Source organism: Nelusetta ayraudi, unplaced genomic scaffold (assembly GCF_046127955.1).
Source record: "Nelusetta ayraudi isolate G7.1 ecotype Tasmania unplaced genomic scaffold, CSIRO-AGI_Nayr_v1 ptg000070l, whole genome shotgun sequence".
Taxonomy (NCBI): Eukaryota; Metazoa; Chordata; class Actinopteri; order Tetraodontiformes; family Monacanthidae; genus Nelusetta; species Nelusetta ayraudi.
This window is the reverse complement of record NW_027466120.1, coordinates 1,522,501-1,544,096: the sequence shown is the minus strand read 5'-3', so window position 1 is coordinate 1,544,096 and position 21,596 is coordinate 1,522,501. Positions and strand designations below refer to the sequence as shown.

Here is a 21,596-nt window from a genome sequence, read left to right as displayed (position 1 = left end):
TTGCTCTGTTTTAATGAGCTCCACCGGATGTGAGTCAGTTTTGAGGTCCATCCATCCTTCCACCCGCCCATCCATTCACTCATCCATCCATCCATCCACCTCTACATCCATCCATCCATCCATCCATCCATCCACCCGTACATCCATCCATCCATCCATCCACCCATACATCCACTCATCTATCCATCCACCCATCCATTCATCATCCATCCATCCATCCATCCATCTATCCATCCACCCATCCACTCATCTATCCAGCCATCCAACCATCCACCTGTACATCCATCCATCTATCCATCCACCCATCCATTCATCATCCATCCACTCATCCACTCATCTATCCAGCCATCCAACCATCTGTCCATCCACCCATCCATTCATCATCCATCCACCCATCCACCCATACATCCACTCATCCATCCATCCATCCATCCATTCATCCATCCATTCATCCACCTCTCATCACTGTTCATCCTGCAACCATTTTTGTGGGTCAGCAATTAATTGCAGTGATTCTCTCTCTCTCTCTCTCTCCCTCTCTCTCTGTCAGTAGAGAGTCAGTCAGTAATCACAAGAAAACATAAAAAAAAAAAAAAAATTATCCCACTTTAATTCGTTCAACACGGATCTCAAACCAAGAATCACAAACTAATTTGGTTCTCACGCTCACCAAGCTGGAAGTGGAGGTGCTGCTCCAGTTTTTCTGCATCTCGATCCCCCTCCCCTGTTTCCACTTTATCCCCTCAAACACTCCATTAATCCGTGTGTCATTGGAAAAAATCGCTTGCTCCTAATTTACTGTCTGCTTTTTCTTTTTCTTTTTCTTTTTTTTTTTTGCCCAATTACAAATTCTCCAACACGCTATTCTAAACCCTGCAGGACCGCTCACTTATAAACCTCCCACACAGACTGTGAGACACACGCACAACAAGTTGACTTTGTTCCCTTTTGGACATATTTCACAGGCTTTTGCAAACTGACACGCTGAGTGCAATGTTTCGCTAATTCGCGGGGTTTATTTCATTGCATCCGTTGGCTTGCAGAGTGAATAAAAAACATTTGGAAAAGGGGAAGAGGGAAACTCCATTGGATGAACCTTTTGACAGTCACATTAAAGTGGGTCGTATTTTTAGTCAGCCGAGCCACTTGGCTTCTGACTCTCACTAAAGCCATTTGGAAGTTGCGTGAAAAAAATAACATCTTGTCCACTTGGGGGTGAAAAAAAACTCTATTTTAATGGGAAAATGCCATCCAATTATAATGAGCCTGCCTCGACTGCATCATCCGCGCTAATCTCGTTAGCCGCTGCTCTTCTCCGTGGCCTGTGGTTTTTTTTCTTTTTTTTTTTTTCATTTTTAGGCACACATTGCAACATTCTCTTCCTGCCCTTCTATTGGTTCTAGGCTGACAACACTCCCACCCCCAGACGGACGTACCAGATTTTAGACTAGAAGTTTAGGCTAATCTCCCTGCACCACAATAACAGGGACTAGTAGTTTATTTCATGTATTTCTGGATTATTCTATGTGCCCCTGACCCCTGACTGCCTCTGTCTCACACCAACACAAACCCTAGGCTGACTTTAACCTCTACAATCTCGGCAAGACGCTCACTCTTCAGTCTAAAAACTTTATTTAAACGCAAAAATTAAGATTGACGCGGCCGTAGTTTGTTTTCTTTTCTTCGCTCGTCTGTCAGCGGCCCACCATTCAGCAGCACGCCTGCACGCACGCATGCACGCACGCGCACACACACGACCACACGGACAAACACACACTTATGCGTGCACATAGTTGCTACACAGCTTCCAGGCATTTCATTTCCTCTCCCCCTATGACAACATCCCAATATAATGGGACACGGTGTCACGTGACAGCAGCAAGAACACGGAGCAATCACATCGCTCTCTCTCTCTCTCTCTCTCTCTCCCTCCCTCTCTCCCCCCACCGGCTTGAAGGGCAGAACGGTCAGTCGTTACATAAACTACAGTTGGTTCAATTACAGAAAAATGTGCCTCGTGTCCTTGTCATTTTTAAAGGATTTTGATGGAATACCTGTGTTGTTCTTTTTTGCTCCTTGGGGAAATAGTGCAGCGAGGCTGCAGCACTTCTCACCACATTCCAATGCCAAATTAAGGTTACCACAGTGTTTAATGTTTCATCTTAAAATACAAGCAGCGTTGGCGGCTTTGAAAGCCTGCACGGGCCGTCACTCCAAGGTGCTGGAGTGGAAGCTACAAACAATAAAAGGCCCAATTCCTCTCAATTTGCCATTCAACGTGGCTAAAATCCAAATTCACTGAGGCCAAAGCGATCTATTTAAATAAACACAAGCTTGCCGCTCCTTTGACCTTTAATCAACCTGCCAGTTGTTTTAAAACCTTTGCGTGGATTGAAGCTCTTTTAAACAGTCTTTTTTGATCAGCGAGACAGGAAGGAGCTGGACTGGACAGCTACGTTTTTCACATCAATAGATTTGCACAAATTGTTACGACATGTTTTCACTGAGTCTCCTCCTTGACTCCTGAGCAAACGTCCCTCTAACCAACAGCTGGTCACATGTCAGTCCACACACCAGTGGGAAATCTTTTGGGCTAGCGCCCCTGCTACTGGTCGCAAATCTAATTGGTCCGTCGACTTTGTTTCCCCAATCATCTTCTACGTTTTGCCATCTCTTCCCAAGGCTTCCTGTGAGCTTTCGCCAGACGCCACGCAGAGTAAATGAAAAAGGGTTGAAGATTTAAGAAACGCTGCATCTGGTTTGTCAGGAGAAGGAGGAAGATAAACGCTGTTCCCGTCTGAATCAAGACCATACTTTAGGCACTTAGCAGGCACAAAACCCAAATCGTGGGCTCCTTCCGTCGTTTGCGGCGGCGCTTTAGACTTTTCATTTCAGTAAATTTGTCAGCTTAAAATTCACAGACGCATCATCCAGGTATTCGCCATCTGCTGCGACGCAGTATCGCAGCGCAGCTTTCAGACGAGCCTGTAATTAAGTCGTCTTGGAGCCCTGAGCTGAGAGCAATTTGCCTCTAATTGTCCCAAGTTTTAATTTCTAATGGAGTCAGGGCCAGAGGGAACTCTGCCTAATGAGATGCAGTTACTAGATAGAGCGTGTGTGTGTGTGTGTGTGCACGGGCTCTTTTTATCTGTTTACTGTAACTGTGATTGCCCTGGTGGATAGAGAAACAAGAGCAGTGAAGCGAGACGTTGTGTTCTGATTCCACTGCCTCGTGTCTGTTGTGCTTCGACAACGTGGCGAGTGCAAAGTGTGACTTTACACATATTAACTGGCGAGTCTGCCGTGAAACAAGTGACACAATTAGCTGCTCAGTGGCACTGAAGTAAAAGGAAAAAAGGGGGGCTTTTGACTGCTCAACCTCCCTTGTACACCAGCTGAGGTGACCCTTCCAGAAGTGAGAAGTGGTGCTATTATTTTTTTTTTTCGACCCATGTTTGTTGCTGAGAAAGCGTAGCCGCACACTGGAGCTGGAATTGTTGTTTACATAGCCTTGGGACTGTTTGTGCCATCATTCAGATTCCAGGAATTTTCAGACAAAATCAGTTTAGACTTCTGAGGAACCAATTGAAGAAAAAAAAAAAAATGAGAGAGAAAACCCCCCCCAGAAGAAGAAAAGGTGGAGTTATCGCTCAGCAATTTTGTTTTCAGTTATTGCTGGCGAAGGAAGCGCGAGTCAAAGGTTGGCGAGCACGTGTGCATTGAGCGCCCACGGGATGTTTATCCGCCGCCCGCAGTCAGAGGGTGTCTTGCATTTTGTGTCATTTTGTGTATCATTGGTTGTCTTTCGGGTGGGAAAATAACGGCACAAATGACACGTTGTCCTGTCGGGTGAGGCCCACGGCTGAAGGGTTAAAATGGAGGACGGCATCGTGAGTAGAACACTTTGTAACTCTAAACCTATATACATGTATATACATGTATATATATGTATATATATAAATATGTATATGTATATATATATGTATATATATATATATATATATATATATACATACACATATATATATACACACATATATATATATAAATATGTACTGTGTATATATATATGTTTTAACCTTATCACTCAGAGTAGAATTTGCTTTTGCAACTGGCTCAAGGCCCTTCCTCTTATTGTTTCAATATGTCAGAGCATTGTTTGAATGAGGTCACCCATTACCGATGTGGCCAGCGGCCAGCTCGGCTTCAGCTGATTTAATTGAATCTACGACATGAGTCAAATTCAAACAAGCAGCCGAGTGCGTCGCACTGACAGCCTCATTACTCCACATTAAGAACTCATTTCAAAATGTGTTGTGACTTTGGTCCTGACAAATTGCGGAATAAAAAAAAAAAAAAACACAAGTGGGGGTGTGGAGGCGTATTTAAGTCAGCCACTGCATTTTTTGGGAAATGCAACTTTATTTGGATTTGAATTTTGGATGTAGGGGGGGAAAAAAACTTGTTTCTTCTGTTCTGTGTAAGCTAGTGCCACCAACACAGTAACGGAATGACGCTCGGCGCCGTTTCGCGCTTTTGGGGGTGAGATTTTTTTTCCGACTTCAACCTGCCTCGTCATTTGGCGCCGCCGGAGGAGAAAGTATGTGATGGCAACATCCCTCTTTTTCTCTCTCTGACCAAATAATGACGCCATTTTATTGCGTCTTGTGCCCGTGCGACAAACAAAGGCATCTTTTTTATTTTTATTTTTTTCTCACGACGTGCCACAAGATGTGCGGCTCTGGGTTCTTCCGGCATAATGACGTACATTGTATGCGGGATATGCCGAGCATCCTGACTCCGTTTCATCAGCTCCGGACTTTTGGCTTCATTTCGCAGTCTAGCATGAGCATTCTCTGCGGGGGCAGGGAGGGGTGTAAGGGTTGTAAGGGGGAGGGGTTGGGGAGTCGGAGAGTGGCGGCGGGGGTGGGGGGCGGCACCGTCACGCCGGGACTCACGGCATGCCAGAGCTCCTCGCTCCACAATGGGGGAAGGAAACGCAGCGGCTGCGAGGGCTGCTGAGCGCAGATACGGCGCTGTTTGCTCAGGGCTCGGTATCGGGCATGAAAACAAACATGGCCGGCCCCTTAATGAGCCTGTTTGCCTGCCAAAGGTAAAGACAGCTGTTGTCCCCCGCCACAATGGAGCAGGCCTCGGCACGGCCGGCAACGGAGCGGAGCGTCCCCATAGTAACACGTCAACCGCCCCCGACCCCCCCTCCCCCCTGTATGTGTGTACAAATTCTTAACTTAAGTCCTCAGAAATTCATCACAACTCATGAAAGCAGCACATGAAAATTCGTATTTTACTCAATTTTCCTGTATATATGTATTCATATAATCATATATATGTGTAGATATATATATATATATATATATATCTACACATATATTTACAGGATATATGTATATATATACAGGATATAGGGATATATATGTGTATGTATATATATCTATATATATACATATATATCTATATATATACTGTACACACACACACACATATATATGGGAAGAGTTCTGATGATCAAATGAAAAGGTTTATTAAATCTTGTCTCCCGAGTGCTAAAAGTGAAATTGGTTCGTGGGAGTGTGAAATGGCCGTGCACTGAGGAGAGACTCCCGACTTTCCCTTAGCACCACCACCACCAACGACAGGGGTTAGGAGGAAGGGAGCCCTAATAGAGTGCAGGGATAAATGCAAAGTATGGGTGAGGGAGGGGGAGGAGTGAGGAGTGGCGGGGTAGTGAACTTGGAAAAGCACTTTTCTCCCTAAACACCAAGAAAAGTGAGGCACCCGTCCACCTGAATCAGCGGCGACAGCTAGCGGCTAATTTTAGACCTGAGAATGTGAGTGAGGCGACCACTCAAGCATTTTGTTTATAGAGCAGAGCCACTGCTAAGAACCGCCGGGCGCTGAAAGTCCCGCTGTCGTCCATTGTGGCTTCTGGGAGGACAACCCGGTCCCCCCCCCCACACCACCACCTCCCGTCTGCTTTCCTGCTATTGTTTACAGTCCATTTGCAGCCACACTGAGTGGATGACATGATGTCCACTATTACACAGGCCTCTGTCAAAGCGGCTTGTGACTTATTTCTCTCTCTCTCTCTCTCTCTCTCTCTCTCTCTCTCTCTCTCTCTCTCCCTCTCCCTCTCTCTTTCTCTCTTCTCCCCGGCGCTTTACTCATAATGAATTATTATAAATAAAAAAAAACGCAGAAAGAGGAAGTGATAAACATCCCATTTTCTGATAAGTGAGAGGAAGGGCTGTGGCATTTACAGTATAATGAAAGAAAGAGCAAGATTAGAAAAGGTCAGCGGTTTAAGTGAGAATGACTCGACAACACTGACGGACTTGCGTGTGACGTTTGTTGAGTTTAGATTTTGGCAGTGTTGAGATAAACTAAGTGACATTTCTGTGCTATAAATTTGAACAGAAAGGCAACAAATGCTTCACCTTCATAATATTTATTTTATTATTTATAGTGCACGGTTTACCCAGACCGGTTGAACACATCTCATTTACTAAACTGGGTTTTTTCGCTTTTAAGGCCCAATTCTGCCTTTCAAGACAATTTTTGATGAATGAAAACTAACTGAATCCAGTGAAATTTACCAGCAACTGCACTACAGCAATAGTAAGTAAAAGTATAATTAGAACATTTAACTAAGCCAGAGTGCACTGAACTCGGGGAATCATTTTTTTTTTCTACTTCTGTAAGCTGTGAGCGTTACCTGCTCTAATCAACTTCTGAGGCTTTTCTCTAATCGCCAGCCAGTTGCTGAGTTTGGCACATTTGGCAGCGTCGCTCTTCACTCTACTGGCACAAACCAGAAAATCAACATCAAAGCTCTGTTGTTCATGTCACATCTCCACTAGTTTCTCCTTTCGCAGTCCCACAGGGCTGAGACCTGTTTTTTTTTTTTTTGTTGCCTCTCTGGAGCCGCTGACCTCTGTAAGACCCCCGGTGTTTGAGGAAAATCTCCAAATAACTTAAGTTTTATTTGACACGGGCGTCATACTGACATTGGACAAAGCAAAGGCAGTGTGTTAGCGCTGTAGCAGCTAAAGGCTCTTGGAGAGAAAGCCAATAAGAGGAATTGTAGCACACAGAGAGACGAGTGATGACGAACCGAGAGGACGACCTGCTTGATATCGTCCCGTGAGAAAGAAACGACAGGCGTGCTGCTGCAGCGCAACATGCACTCTCAGCGTGACTGTTTTCACAAAGGATTTTCTCATCAACTCAACCGCTGTGGCATTTGTGGGCAGAAAATGTTCCTGACCACATGCTTCACACCGCAGCCCCTGCATGGCGGCTGGTGATGTGACGCGATGGCATCTCCATCCTGCATCTTTGCAGTTCCCATGATGCTCGCTGGCACTGCTGAGGCCGACATGACAAGGCTTTGCCATGAATGAGTAGATATTAACCCCAAAAGTGCATTTATACAGTGGCCGATTGTTCACTTCCAGCCGTGAGTGGTTAGGTTAGGTTGATTGCAATCGAATTCTGTGCTCAACACTTGATAATATAATTATATTATCAAATATATATACTCATATTGAGTATATATACTGCACTCATATATTATATATTGAGTGCAGCGGTTTGCAAGTTGGTATGTTTACGTCGCAAAATGTGCAAAATCTTAAATTGGGAGTGAAACAGTGGACAAAACACCGTCTTGACCGCGCTAGCGAACGTTGCTATCTGCTAGCCCAAGCTTTCCCATGTGATTGTCAGTAAACAGTACACGTTCCTGTACACTATGAGGTGAGGTTGCGTATCTCAGCTAGCCTGAACACACTGCGTTTTTATCTTAACGTGTGTATGTGTATATCAAGCTCTAAATCTCATTAATAACAAAGCAATTTCACTACTTACTAGCACATCTACTTAATTACTCAATTTTAAACAGAATGTCTTCAGGTATTCATTTTTATTCATTTATTTATTTGCATGTTTATTTAGCTTCACATGTTGTGCCGGTAACCGTGTAATAAGTGGAGTAGCTTTAAGCTAGCTGCCGCACACTGTGTTATGACAGTGCCCCTGGCTATGGACGCACAACTAAATCACACATTAATGTTGTGCTGTGCATTTAGTTTGTGTCATTTACAGTGCTGCCTGCTTGTACCACCTGTTTGCAGTTTAAAAAAATAATAAAGAATAAAGATAATTGAAGGATTGATGCTTTGAAAAAACAGAGAAAAGTCCTTTCTGGTTGGGACAAAACACCGGGTTTCGCCTTCCTGTCAAGTCTGGCGTACCACACAATAAATTTGGGTCGCAGCTACTGTTTTCACTCTGGGTAATATCATGTCTGTGTCAGAGCGGCTGCTCGACTCCCTGCCGGCGGAACTGTTAGCACTTCCCCCTTTTTATTTGTTTCTGCGTCTTTCAATTAAAGAGCGAGGTCGGCCCCGTCGTTCCTTCGGAGATTTCATTTTCGAGTGGGTGGGGGGTGGGGGGAATGGGGGGGTGGCGTAGAGAGTGGGTGGGGGGGCGTAGAGAGTGGGTAAGGAGGTGAGGAAACGGCTGAGCACATCAGACACATTTGTCTTCCCTGCTTAGTTACCTTGCAGTAGGAAGATGGTGGTGCCCATTTCCTCCAGCTAATGTGTTTGCCTTTACAGCCCGTGCCAAGTGTCAACACGCAGCGTCTTGACAGTCATTTCTCATTTGAGGCGCTGCATCCGACGAGCCCGCCAGACACTTTCCCAGTATTCATTTTTCCAGTTTCTTTTTTTTTTTTTGGCGGGGGGGGATGGGGGGGGGTTGGTTTGTTGTTTTTGCTTTTGTTTTGTTTTTTCCGGTCACCTAACTTTCAGTACGTTCCCAGGTTAAAAGTGCGCCTCGTCGCAGATTGTTATTTAATGGCCTCGGCTGTGCCGCTTGATTGAAAATAAAAAGCCAATTATCATAATAGGATATGGAGCATAATGACAGAATTAAATGAGTGTGACAGACACACAATAGGCTCGCTCTGTCATCGCCTTAGCCCGGCCCGCTTATTAGAATTAATCTGGCCTGATTAAAAATGCAAATGGCTCCGAGTCATTGATGGAGTTTACATGTTTTTATAACATTTAACTGATTTAATTACATGGAAAATGAAATGGTGGCGTGTGTGTGCGATTGGATTTTTTTTTTCTCTCCCTCTCCCGTCCCCAGCCCTCCCCCTCTCCTCACCCTCTCCTCACCCTCCTCCTGTCGGTTGCCACAGAGAGATGAGCGCTCTCTCATGCCAAGGAGTGGAGGTAATGAGATTAGCGCCCTTCCTTCTCTCCCAGCTCCGTTTCCCTTTTCCATCTCTGCCTCTCAGAAGACGGCGGTTCACTTGATCGAACCCAGAGAGGAGCTGTCTCATTGTCATGGTGGGCGGAGAGGTGGGGAGGGAGGAGGGGCCAACACAAAAAAATGGCCCCCAAAAAACACTTTGTCTTGGTCTCGCAAGCGCCGACTCCACTGTGTGGGCCAGGCGCTCCGGCCAAATTTAAAGAGTTGCCTCCTACGGCAAATCGTTTCACAGGACGACTGTATGGCTCGTAGCTGGAGGAGGAAGGGGAGGAAGAGGAGGAGGAGGAGGAGGAACATATTCCCATCATCATCCCGGGTGTTGTTTTTCACACTCGAGCATGTAGAAGAAGGAAGGAAGGAAGGAAGTGGATGAAGTGTTTTGACATATTTAAGTGAAATAGCAGAGAAGGTTAGCAAAACACTTTTTCTATGTCAAATCTTTTCTTCTTATACTTTGTAAACCTAAGAATGAAAAAAAACAACAACAACGCAGCAGCAGCACCTGCTGTTTGAGAGTCAACCTCTCGTTCCTGTTTCCTCGGTGCCGCACGGCTTTCACATGATGTCCGGGCCCAACCGCTCGCCGCCACTTCAACCTTCTTTTTGTTTTTCCGCAGCACTTTTGGAGCTTCGACTTCACTCGAAACCTGCTTGGTGTTTCTGCACCTTTGAGTCGCGGTTGTTGCATGCGGTGGACATCCTGTGGAGGAGGAAATTGATCATATTGGCTTGTTTGCGGCTGTGACAAGACAATGCACAGCTATTTTTTTTTTTGTTTGTTTGTTTGTTTGTTGTGTTTCTTTGCATTTCATATTGATCAGTTTATATGTGCATTTACATGTTTTATCGGCTCCGGGCTTCAATTTAGACTTTAATTTTAATCTTTATAGCGGATTATTGGTGTGTGTCTGTGTGTGTGTGTGTGTGTGTGTGTGTGTGTGTGTGTGTGTGTGTATAGATTTGTTTGACTGCGCCAGATGTCCAATTCTGATCCTGATATGTTGCGACTTTATAGGATCACCCCCCACCCTCACCTCCACCCCCACCCCCGCCCGGCCCTACATCATCATCAGCAGCAGCAGCAGCAGCAGCAGCAGCAGCAGCAGCAGCAGCAGAACGGCAGTTATTCAACATGTAATACCGAAATGTAGAGCTCGTAACATTTCGCCGCTTTCAGACTGTGAACGCACCACGGAAGGGAAAGAGAAGGGGGGAGGAGGGGGGCGACAAAAACAACAACAACAAAAGCCTTTTCATCTGAAGTCTATTCATTTTGCAGCAGGAGGCGAAGAGGAGGAGAGAGAGAGACAGAGAGAGCGAGAGAGAGAGAGCGAGAGAGAGAGCGAGAGGGGAAAAAAAGACACGGAGCACTAAAAACTTGGTGTTGACAGTCGAGGATCAATTCCGACTGCGTGTCCGTACATCAGCTCGATGTGTTGAAATGGAAAGTATGCTATCGATCTGTGTGCATTAGTGCCGTACTGAAACATAAGCAATGAGTGGCAGAACAAAAGAGGCCCTGTGCGTCACGCTCGGCTCTGTGCAGCCTTGTTGCCATTTCGCCGTTTATCATTCCAGCTCTCAGTGTATATTTTTCCTCCCCCCTCCCCCCTCCCCACTCCCTCCTTCAATTTGACGTCCTCGCGTCCATCTGGAACTAATTCTGGATGCTTTAAGACCACGCTGGCATAATACACTCTGGCGGCCCTGCCAGGTTATTGAAGCGCTGCATCACCAGCGTCGCTGGCCGGTGAGGCAGATGAGCCAGAGAGTTCATTTGTGTGCACCGGTCCTGCAGTACCTGAGTGTTTCTATATATGTAGTTTGTTGTTGTTGTTCTTTTTGTCGTCGTTGTTGTCGTCTGCCTGTCCGTGTTTCCTTTGCACGAGGAAACGAGAGTACTTCACGCAACGCAGAACGTGTTTGAAACTTGCAGCAGCCACTGGCAGTTTTGCAAACCTTCCCACACAGACCTCAGCTGACGGGTGAAGACTGTGCGCAGCTGCAGCGGCTGCTTCCAGCCGAGGCTGCGCTGTCGCTGCACGTCTGCTGATGTCACACCGTCTTAGGACGGTGGCCGCTGCCCCAACCCTCTCTCCACCACCACCACCACCACCACCACCACCGCTTCTCATAGCGCTCATTCCCCAGTGGGGGCCAAAAACACAATTACCCCCATTGTGCGACGCCGGACAGTATATCACATTCTGCACGTCTCCAACCCGGGGAGAAAAGAGGCTGCGTTGTGTCAGGGGACCGTGGCATCGCGCTAAATATGCTCCGCAAGGGGCGAGGAGGGGTGCGGGAGGGGTGAGGGGCGGGGTCACTGCCAGGGTACCAATGGCGCAGACTTTGGCCCTGTAAGTGGATTGGAGCGCAGTAAACAAACGGTTATTCCTGTAAATATAATCCCAGAAGCCGGGATTAAGGGCAAACAAACCCTGAAAAAAAAAAAAATCTGCTGTTCCACTGTTTTGCTACATATATGTGTATATATATATATTTATATATACACAAATATGTATATATATACACATATATGTATAGATATAGATATAAATATACATAGGATGCTGTTTGTCGTCGGGCAGGAAGACAAAGACTCATAACCACATCTGAGGCAGGGAAAGAGTTCGGCAGACGGCGTCGGGGCCGTCGAGCTGCTCACCAGCGGCAGGAAGCGCGGTGGCGATGAGAGAAACCTCCGAGGTGCCACACGGGTAAAAATAGGCCTCTTGGCCTGAGAGTCGGCACAGGTTTGCCTCTTTCTGCAGGCCGGCGATAAGAAAAGCTCACAGTTTAATGTCGGGGAGTCATCAGATCAATCTAATATTTGTGCGTGTTTGTTCTTTCGGGGGGTGCTGGGGGGGGGAATCGAGCTGCACTCTCTCTCTCCGTCTCTCTCTCTCTTCAACTGACTGTCTCGCGCCTCCCACCTGTTCACAGTTTGAGGAGAAGCTGCTGCCCACTTTAACCCGAAGCCGACGTTGCAGATCCGGCTTCTCAGCAGCGTCGTCAGTGCTTCTGCTAAACGTCGACCCTGGAAATACCCCACATTTGTCGCTGGTTCGGGGGAGGTCGCTGCCGCCGCCGCCGCCGCTGCCGCAGCCACCACCTGCCCGACTCCCATTTGCGTTGGCAGGAAATGACAGAGTGGCCAGCAGCCTGCTGAAGCCATCGCTGCTGGTAGTTAGTAGTTTATTGTATTTATTTACTTGTTCATTCGTGGAGGGGCTGAATGCACATGCCTCCAGTAATGCAGAGAGTCCAGGTGGAGCTGAGCAGGAAAATTCCTCATCTTCTGTTGGTGATGGGAGTGATGGATGGATGATGGGAGATGGGTGGGGTTCACCATCACATCTCTGCTCAAAAACACACATAGAAAGAATCAAGTGCTTGTTTTCCAGATTAATGGGTAAAATGCATCCAGTCGAGAGACGGAATGTTACCTATAGTACAAAGCTGCATAAAGCTTCGAGCTACAGCTGCGACCCCTGAATGAGTCAGCATGACTTTCCTAATTTAAAGGAAGCGGAATTAAAAACCCTGACCTGCGCTCAGTGGGTTTTTTAAAAAAAAAAATATATATATATATCTTCATGTCAGAACGCCGCTCAGACGTCTTCCAGAAGGCAGAGTCCACTCGCACCGCCCCCCCCCCCCACACCCCCCCCTCAGTGTATCTGCTCATTCATCTGGCCCGCTCATTAAAGGGTAATTACCTGTAATTAGTGAATCATGTCGCTTTAATGAAGATGTTGAAAGCTGCCAGAGCCAGAAGGGCTGCTTTTAATTTGGAGTGATGTTGGAGATTAGCGGCAGGCGTGGAATCCAATAAAATCGGCCGAATTAATGAAATATTTTCCTCCCTGTTTTATTTTTTTTCCCTGCACGCCAGCGGTGCAACTGAACAACTGTATTGTGTGTGCGTGTGTGTGTGTGTGTGTGTGTGTGTGTGTGTGTGTGTGTGTGTGTGTGTGTGTGCGTATTTCCCGTTTATTTACAATTCCGGCGGCGTCGACACCTGGCTCCACAGGGCAAGTATGTGTTACTGTATCAGAGGAGGCTAATTGGCTGATGATGATGAAGCCGTGTGTGTTTAAGTGTGTCCTCTGCGCACGCGTGTGTGTGTGTGTGTGTGTTCCCTGGCGGTGTGGTGACTGTTTAATCTGGCCCGGCTAATCACAGTGTGTCTGCAGTGCGCTGAGCCAGGGGAGCACGCCGTCGCTAACAGCGCCTGACAGACTCATTAGAGAGACCTGGCACTGAGCTCGCAAGACACACACACACACACACACACACACACACACACACATGCTCAACACTTTGAGACACGCGCGGTGGGAAAGCCACTCGGCTGCGCAGACATTTTGATAAAATCGCACACTTAAGCGCCTCTTTTTTTTTCCCCCGGTCCGTGCACACACACACACACACACATACACACACACACACGCGCGTTCGCACAATCATCCTCAATCAGCTGCGGTGTTCTTCTCGCTTTCAGGCAAACACACACACACGTATGCGCGAACACACACTTGCGCGCTCAGGCTCAGCGGTCCATATGTGAGAACAAGGCCGACAGTGACCCGTCCAAACACAGACGGGGGTAGGCGGGGGAGAGGGGGGGGGGGGTGGAGTTGCGCTGCCGTTTTTCGCCCGCTCAACTGTTGCGTTTTCTCCGGAGGTGCAGCGAGCGACGTTTATTTCCTTCCCCCCAGCCCCACTTTTTCTCTCCCTGGAAAAAAAAAATCGGAAAGTCGAAGTTGGACGCTGTGTAATTCTACCTGCACCTGGACAAAATGACCTGAAATTTGGACCCCCCCCCCCCGAGTCTGCCCCTCCCCCCAGCCCGCTCGCAGCGAGGGGTTAACAGAGGCTCAGCTGCAGCCGGGCCCAGTGGAAACATTAGCTCCGGCTGAATAACAGGTGAATGCAAAGCAGGTCAATACATAGTCGAGTGTGGGCCTGCCAGCTGTTCACCCCCCCGCACTCTGAGGTCACACACACAAATGCTCGCTTTGCGCCGGTTGCACACCAGCAGCATCAGGGCCAGTAGGTCGAACCTACAAACAATAGGCTGCTCTGGTCTGGAGGCTTCGCCGAGGCCTCAGTTCAACTGAGTCATGGGTGACTTTTCGGATTTCCAGCAGCCGTCGCCGCCGCTGCGTCACTCCGAAGACTCCCGTGAAGGCGTCGAGAGCAGCCGTGACATCAGCGCAGCAGTTCTACGAGGCGGCGGAGGTGAAGCTATAAAACTTCCACCTTGTCTTTTTGTCCGAAGCGTCAATACGCTCTGGTGTGTCAAATTTCATTCTTTTCAAATCAGTCGAGCCTGAGCGGCCTCGTCGTTTTTTAGCTGTGCGCAGAAAGCACCGACCAGCGCTATTTACGGCGCCGCAAAACCTTTTTTTAAATGTGCGTCGCAAAGAAAAATTCACGTTCGAAAATTGATGTGAACTGCTTAATTTGAAACATGTCAGTCTCTCGTCTGCTCTGTTGAAGTGGTTTGAGTCATTTTCACATCGGAGCTAATGTCCAAAATGGTTTTGAATCAGATAGCTTCGTGAAAACATAGCACTGGCAAAGAATGTATTTCGTTGAGCTAACTTACAAAAATGTGCTTTAAAATCACATGACAGTCTGTGTTTTTTCTAACTTCCGTTTTTATATGTCATTTTTAACATTCATTGACCTTTAACGGAGCCCCCGACACTGACACAGCGCCACCAGCTGGCCAGGAGTCACATGGTCTGAGATCAGGCAGGGTAGTCTCCCAGTGTCAGTGTCAGTGTCCGGGCCGCAGCTCTTCCCTGTGAAAGTCGGTGGCTTTCGCCAAGGATTTTGGACGCGTCATTTCCAGCAGGTGAAACCGCGTCCTGCCGCTTGAAAGGAAAATATCAGGTTTGCGCTGCAGACCCCCGATGGGTTAAAACCTAAAGAGTCTGTGTAGTTATGACATAAAGCCACCTCAGATATGCGTTTGGCCCCAGTTGGACCCTCGCCCCCCCCCCTACTCCCTACATCCCTCTTGCTCTCACTCCTTTCTAGCTTTCGTCTCCTTGTCAGGATTTTTAATCTGGCCTCCTCTGCCTGTAATCGCAACACGTTCCACCGCCAGCCTTATTTCATGTAACAAGCCCAAATCTCCTCTCGCCTTGTTTCTCTCCTCTCCTTTTTTATCCCTCCATCGTACAATAGCTGTTTTATTTGTTTATTTTATTTTTTTGGACCGTGTTCTCCTCCTCTTTCTCCTCCTCCTCCTCCTCCTCCTCCCCCACCTCCTCTCCTTGCCTTCTCCTGCACAAGGCTGTGACATTGAGGGAATGTGATGTGATGTATTGTAGTGAATAATGTATTCTGCGAGGATTGTACGGAGCAGATGGCAGCAGGTTGATCTCGGAGTGCACGTCAGGGGCCGCGCACGCCCTTCTCCCTGTGTGTGTGTGTGTGTGTGTGTGTGTGTGTGTGTGTGTGTGTGTGTGTGTGTGTGCATTTAATGACGACTATGCGCGCGCGTGTGTAACGTGTGCAACCGACATGCGTGCGCTCACCCGAGGGTGGGGGGAGGAGAGGGAGCGGAAAGTAGGGGGGTTGGTGTGCATGTGTGTCTATGAGAGGCCCCTTTGTGAGATAAAACATGCAAATGGTGGATTATTTTAATGCAGTTTTATTCCCACCCCACCCCCAGAGCCCCGGAGCCATAATCCCTAAAGCAGTCCAAATGAAAATAGTATATGTTTTCTTTCAAACTCTCTCCCTCCCTCTCGCTTTTTTAATTCCCTGATAGGAATTTACAACTACCGGCTGTCTAGGAACGGAATCCTGAGCAACTCAAATGTCTCCCTGTTGTAGCTACAGCCACCGACCGGTGATTTTTTTACTTATATATTTATTTTTTACCCTGATAAAGCACGGCAAGGCCGCCGGACTGCCATGTCTCGCTGATTGAGCTGTGATAAAAATTTGAAAAGAGAAGTGACGATAAGGGGAAGAGGGGGAGCCCAGAAAGCTCAGTTCGTTACTCAGAGTGGACCGCACGAGTAATGTATGCGCATTTATAAACACTCGCACATGTTCAGGCACCTTAAAGCGAAAAAAACAAACCAAAAAAAAAAAACGAGAGGAAATGCAGCGGGATTACAAGAATGTACGTGCTGGCCAACACTCGCAGCTCCGGCTCTATAATCCCGTTCCATGTAGAATGCACAGGGTGTTTTTGTTGTTGATGGTGTTGTTGTTGTCTTTTTAGTCCCAAACATTATGCATGTTTACGAGTTCTTTCCTGGCATGTCGTATTTTATATTTCTCGCATAAACCTCCAAAAAAAAAAAAATGCCTATATGTTGGTGCCAGCCCGGTTTTTTCCCCCTCCTGTTTTTACCCCTTCTGCTGCTTTCAAGAGTGATAAATACGAGCACAATAAGCAGAAGCTGAGCTCGCACTGAAGCACCTAAACACATGGATATACACACACACACACACACACACACACACACTCCCCGCCCCTCCACTATAGCGGGCCCCTGTATGAAGCAAACAGATGGTGGAATCTATTTACATTCCAATATGTGATGAGTTTGTGCCGCAGTCGTGCTCTTTAAGGTTCTTCTGCACCATCCCGCCTGCGCGGCAGAGGCTCCTTTAGTGAGTCCGTAAGGCGTGAACGCCATGCAGGCGGGCTGCGTGTTCCTCGTCGCTGAACTCGCTGGGATCCACTCTTCCCTGTCAGTCTCTCGGCATGTGGTGGCGTTTTGTCCTCTGAGCTCTGCCCACCCCCCCACTTCACCCACGCTGCCTTAAATGACCACTAAAGACGTGGGAGCAGCAATTAATGTCTGCAGTTGTTGTGGAAACGTGTGTGATTGTAATGTGATGTATGTATGTTTGTGTGTGTGTGTAGGTGTATATATACATATATAAATATATATATAAAATACATATATGTATATTTATATATATACTGTATGTATAAATGTATGCACATACCTATATACATATACAAATATATACATATATATATATGTGTGTATATACTAATGTATGTACATATATGTGTATATACTAATGTATGTACATATATACGTCTACATCAGAATTAAAGGGGAGGGGAAAGAACAATGGCATTCATGCTTTCAATTAGAGCTGATTCAGAGCCCATGAGACAAAAGGGAAAGGTGGGGGAGGATGGGCGGTGGGGCGGTGGGGCGGTAAAAAAAAAAAAATTCCGAGCAACCCTGTCTCTTTCATATCAGGGACAGTGAGCATAATTGAGTAAATGTATTTAAGTATCTGAGCGAGCTGATTCAGCCTCTCTGGGATGGTTGATATTGTACTTAGAAGAATGGCGCCCCGGGCTATTCATTAGCGATAAATAATTGAGAAGCCGGGACAGTGCTGAGGTGAAATGCCTGTTATTATTTGATGGAGTTTTTGTTTTAAGGGCTCTCCAGTTTAAGAATATTAAAAATGCACAAGCCTCTCCGCAAATTACTCGCTGGCAAAAGATTCACAATGGGCTCTAATGATCGCCATGCAAATCCTCTTTCTGCTTTTGCTTGGTGTCCTTTTCGTTTTGTTTGGGTTTTTTTTCTTTATCTAACCCTCCAGCAAATTTTATTTTACTTTTTTTTTCATCCTATTTGTGACAGATGCAGCATAAAAAGTAACACGCGATGGGTGACTTTTTTTTCTCTCACTCTCCTCTCGTCTCCGTTTCTGTCTCAAAAGTTTTATATTTTTAAACCGTCACTTTTGCATCTTGGTTTTCCTGTGATGCAACTTAAAGGCCACTGAGGTTTGGTTTTTCTTTCTTTCTTCACATCTCGTACACCCACTTGCCACCATGTGACGACCAAGAAATGGGGGAGCATGCGAAGGAATTAGGTCTCTTTTAGCGACGAGGGCTCTGTAACAGCGTGATGTGTTTAGCTCGCGGTCTGTGGTCGACTGCATTTAACGCTGAAACATGCTGAAACTGGTGGTGAGTTGACTCAGATTGTCCCTTGGTCGCACGTGCCTTTTGGAAAGACGCCTCCTGGCTTGAAACCGTTACACCATTGATTGATGCTCGGTGCAGTTGTCCTTGACCTGCAGACGACGATTCCCACTGGCCTTTTACATTCCTTTAACAGCAGTTTAATCAACATCAGATGGTTTTAACCTGAAACTGCAGCTCCATCGCGCAGATTTCACCCACGAAACGGCTCATCCATCACACCAACCTCCTCTAGAAAACAGTTTCAGTCCTAACTTTCCATAGTTTCCATGGCTGCTCAGGTTAAGTTGTGGTGAAAACGATATCAAATTCTGTTTGTTAAAGACACTAGCTTGGATGCTGCTGTTAGCGGAATGTTTATCAGAACTCAAGTAACAAAAACAGCACTGAAGTTTTTTCTCAGTTACAATTTTTTTTTTTTTCATCATACTCATTAGTGGCTTTGGCGAGATTTCCATGAGAACTAGCTCCTACCTAGCTAACAATGTTAGTTTTCACTGTAGCTTCCTCGCTGTGACTGGTTGTCTCAAAGTTTCATCTACACACCTTCTCAACACCTTCTATTTGTTACTAAACTCTTTCAAATATATATATATATATTTTTTTAATGGCTCATCATCTGATGGCTTTAAATGTTAAAAATTTTACAAATGTGATAGCTTAAGAAGATTTAATAAAATTTGATTTTGGAAAAAAAAAGTACACAGAAGGAAAATGTATTTTCTCACGCAATGTAGAAGCTATTTTATTTTAAATTGGCAAATGACATTCCGCCACATTAGGCCAGTAACAGCCACGTGTGTGTAGTGATGTTTTGACGGAGCAAGCTGATGCGCGCTGGCTCAAACAACAAATTGGAAACAAAAAGCAGGTTACTTTTCTCTCATTACTCCTCATTATTCATGAGGCAACAGTTGCAGCGGCTTGATTTCAGAGAACAGGGAGACAGCCTAAAATCATCGCTCCATGCTACTTTTTTTCCTTTTTTGTTTGACTCTCGTTCTCTTGGCTCTGTTCCAGCACCACCCCCCCCCCCCAACCATCCACCACCCACCCATGTGTGTGTTGTCAGTGTGTGGTGGTGTTGGAGAGGAGGGGGGGGTCTCGGGGCGGAGGCGTGTTCGGGCTGGAGAGGATGTCAGCTCATTAACCCCCATTCTTTCCCTGACGTGGCGCTGCATAGAGTCACCGTGTAAGGCTCATGTCATTACTCCTCCCCCTCGCCGCATGCGCCGGGCAAGAGGGTGAGCCGGGGGTGGGTGGGGGGGAGGGAGGGAAGGGTTTATGAGGGAGGGAGGGCTGACATGTTCCTTTACAAATGCCTCGCCTCGCCTCGCGTGTGTCTTGCCAAAACTAAATCCCCACCATCTCGTTTCCTTCCCCACTTTTGTCCCCCCCCCACCCCCTCTCTCTCCTCCCCCGCCTGCCTCTCTCTCCAACCACAGGCCCGATACAGTGTTGGGGAACGAGCGGTGAGGCTGCACACTGCACACCCAGCAGGAATCAACCCAGCCAGGAAAAGACTGCCCACCGCTGTGGTGAGACACCCTATGTTATCGCCCTCCCCAGTTCCTCCAGCCAATGGCTGTGATGCCAGTCAGTTTATTAAGAACGGTGTTCCTCAGAGCACTGACCTTGGACTGCTCTTTTTTTTTTTTTTTTTTTTTTTATTTGAAGGGAGGCTGCTCTCAATTTGAAGTTTTAATGGAAGTGGCTCCTCCTGCATGCATCATGTCCTTGGAAAGACATTTTCATCCTTCATGCGGCTCAAATGTGTGCGTTCTAGTTTACATCAGGCCGCTCATGTTACCAAAGCAACTCTGCCCTAGTCAGACTTTATCTTGAATCTACTGTCACATGCCTGTCTATTGAACTGTACCCTCCTTGTGCATTCACCAAAACGCATTTCCATTTTTATGCACTTTTTAAAATGGCAAAAATATTCTAATTTTGTCCTTTGTCGGCTTAGCCCCGCCCCCCTCTCTGATAGCCACTCGTAGCTGCTAATGTATTCGGCAGTATCTTGTTATAGCCTTTATATTCGGCTTCAAACTGGCGGGTAACTAACGGCATCCAACGCATACAAAAGATGTTGAAATGCAACTTCCTGTCATATCGTTGGCGAAAACTAGGTCATTTTTTCCCCCTTTTTTTTTCCACCTTACTGTAGAAATATGCACCTCCTGCTTTAGCAAGTGTAAAGTCCCTCCAATTGTGCCATTAGTTTTGCGATTACTTTAAAGAGTGAATATACCACAAGCCGCAGATTATCAGTAATGGCAGTGCAACAATTACGGCGTTTCCCTCCCACCCTTTTTCCATAACTGTAACATCCACAACCTCCGTCTGCCAACAATAGAGCTCACCTATAGAAAGAGACAATCCCCCCCCCCCGTTATGCTCATAATGATTTATTTCAGTTGCTGCGACAACAGTTAGACTTTTTTCTCCCCCCCCCCCCCCCCCTTCCTCTCCTGCTCTCTCTTTTCTCTTTCATACTTTATTCTGTGCAGAGGCAGGAGAGCAGTAGATTGCACCAAGATAACCAATTATATGCTAGAGGAAACCAGACTCTCTCTCTCTCTCTCTCTCTCTCTTCTCTTCTCTTCTCCTCCTCCTCCTTGCTGCAGTTATCTGATGCTGCGGTGAGCACAGGCAAAGGGCTGGGGTAATGTGACATTCACTCTGCCCTTTATCTTCTCTCATCGCTGTTTACCCCAGTCAGTTAAAAGTGGCTTGTGCGCTGCATCCTCTGCTGCTGCCAGAGAAACCTCACTGACATAGATTCGCACCCAGCCGCAGCGCCTACTGTACACACACACACACACACACACACACACACACACACACACACACACACACGCACACACATAAAAACACAGGCATGTTTCTCAAAGCGGCCCAGACGGTATGAGTGTCAGCCGGACCGGTGGGATAACCGCTCTCTCCACCCCACCCCCCCCGGCCCTCGCAGCCGGGCCGTGTTGTTACACAGCGGTGCCGCCGCTGCTCCTGCTGGGCAGAGCCGCTAATTGCATGTGACTGGAGCACGTCGCCGAAAGGTGTTTCCCAGCGCTGCTCTATCAGGCAGGTTGTTGAAGGCCACCGCGACAGGATGAGGCAGGCTGTGTGGGTGGCACTTTGGTCTGACAACTCTTTCTTTTCTCTCTCTCTCTCTCTCTCTCTCTCTCTCTCTCCTGCTCCCTCGCTCTCTCGCTCGCTCTTTCACTTGAGGTACACATTTGCACATGTCCCGGCACGTGGCAAACTCCATGTTTACGACCTCTTCTGC

At 47.0% G+C, this 21,596-nt stretch overlaps 1 protein-coding gene across 4 annotated transcripts in view; it reads left to right on the top strand.

The window, feature by feature from the left end:
- Positions 1–21,596, top strand: part of LOC142898987 (TOX high mobility group box family member 2-like) — a 117,707-nt gene that overhangs the window by 45,932 nt on the left and 50,179 nt on the right. For all 4 annotated transcript variants that reach the window (XM_076042332.1, XM_076042330.1, XM_076042327.1 and 1 more), the window contains one exon: positions 19,750–19,842. Coding sequence is in view for 2 of the 4 variants with exons in the window: in XM_076042330.1 (XP_075898445.1) it covers positions 19,750–19,842 (93 nt within the window). In the remaining 2 variants the exon portion in view is untranslated. The remainder of the gene's footprint in view (positions 1–19,749; positions 19,843–21,596) is intronic.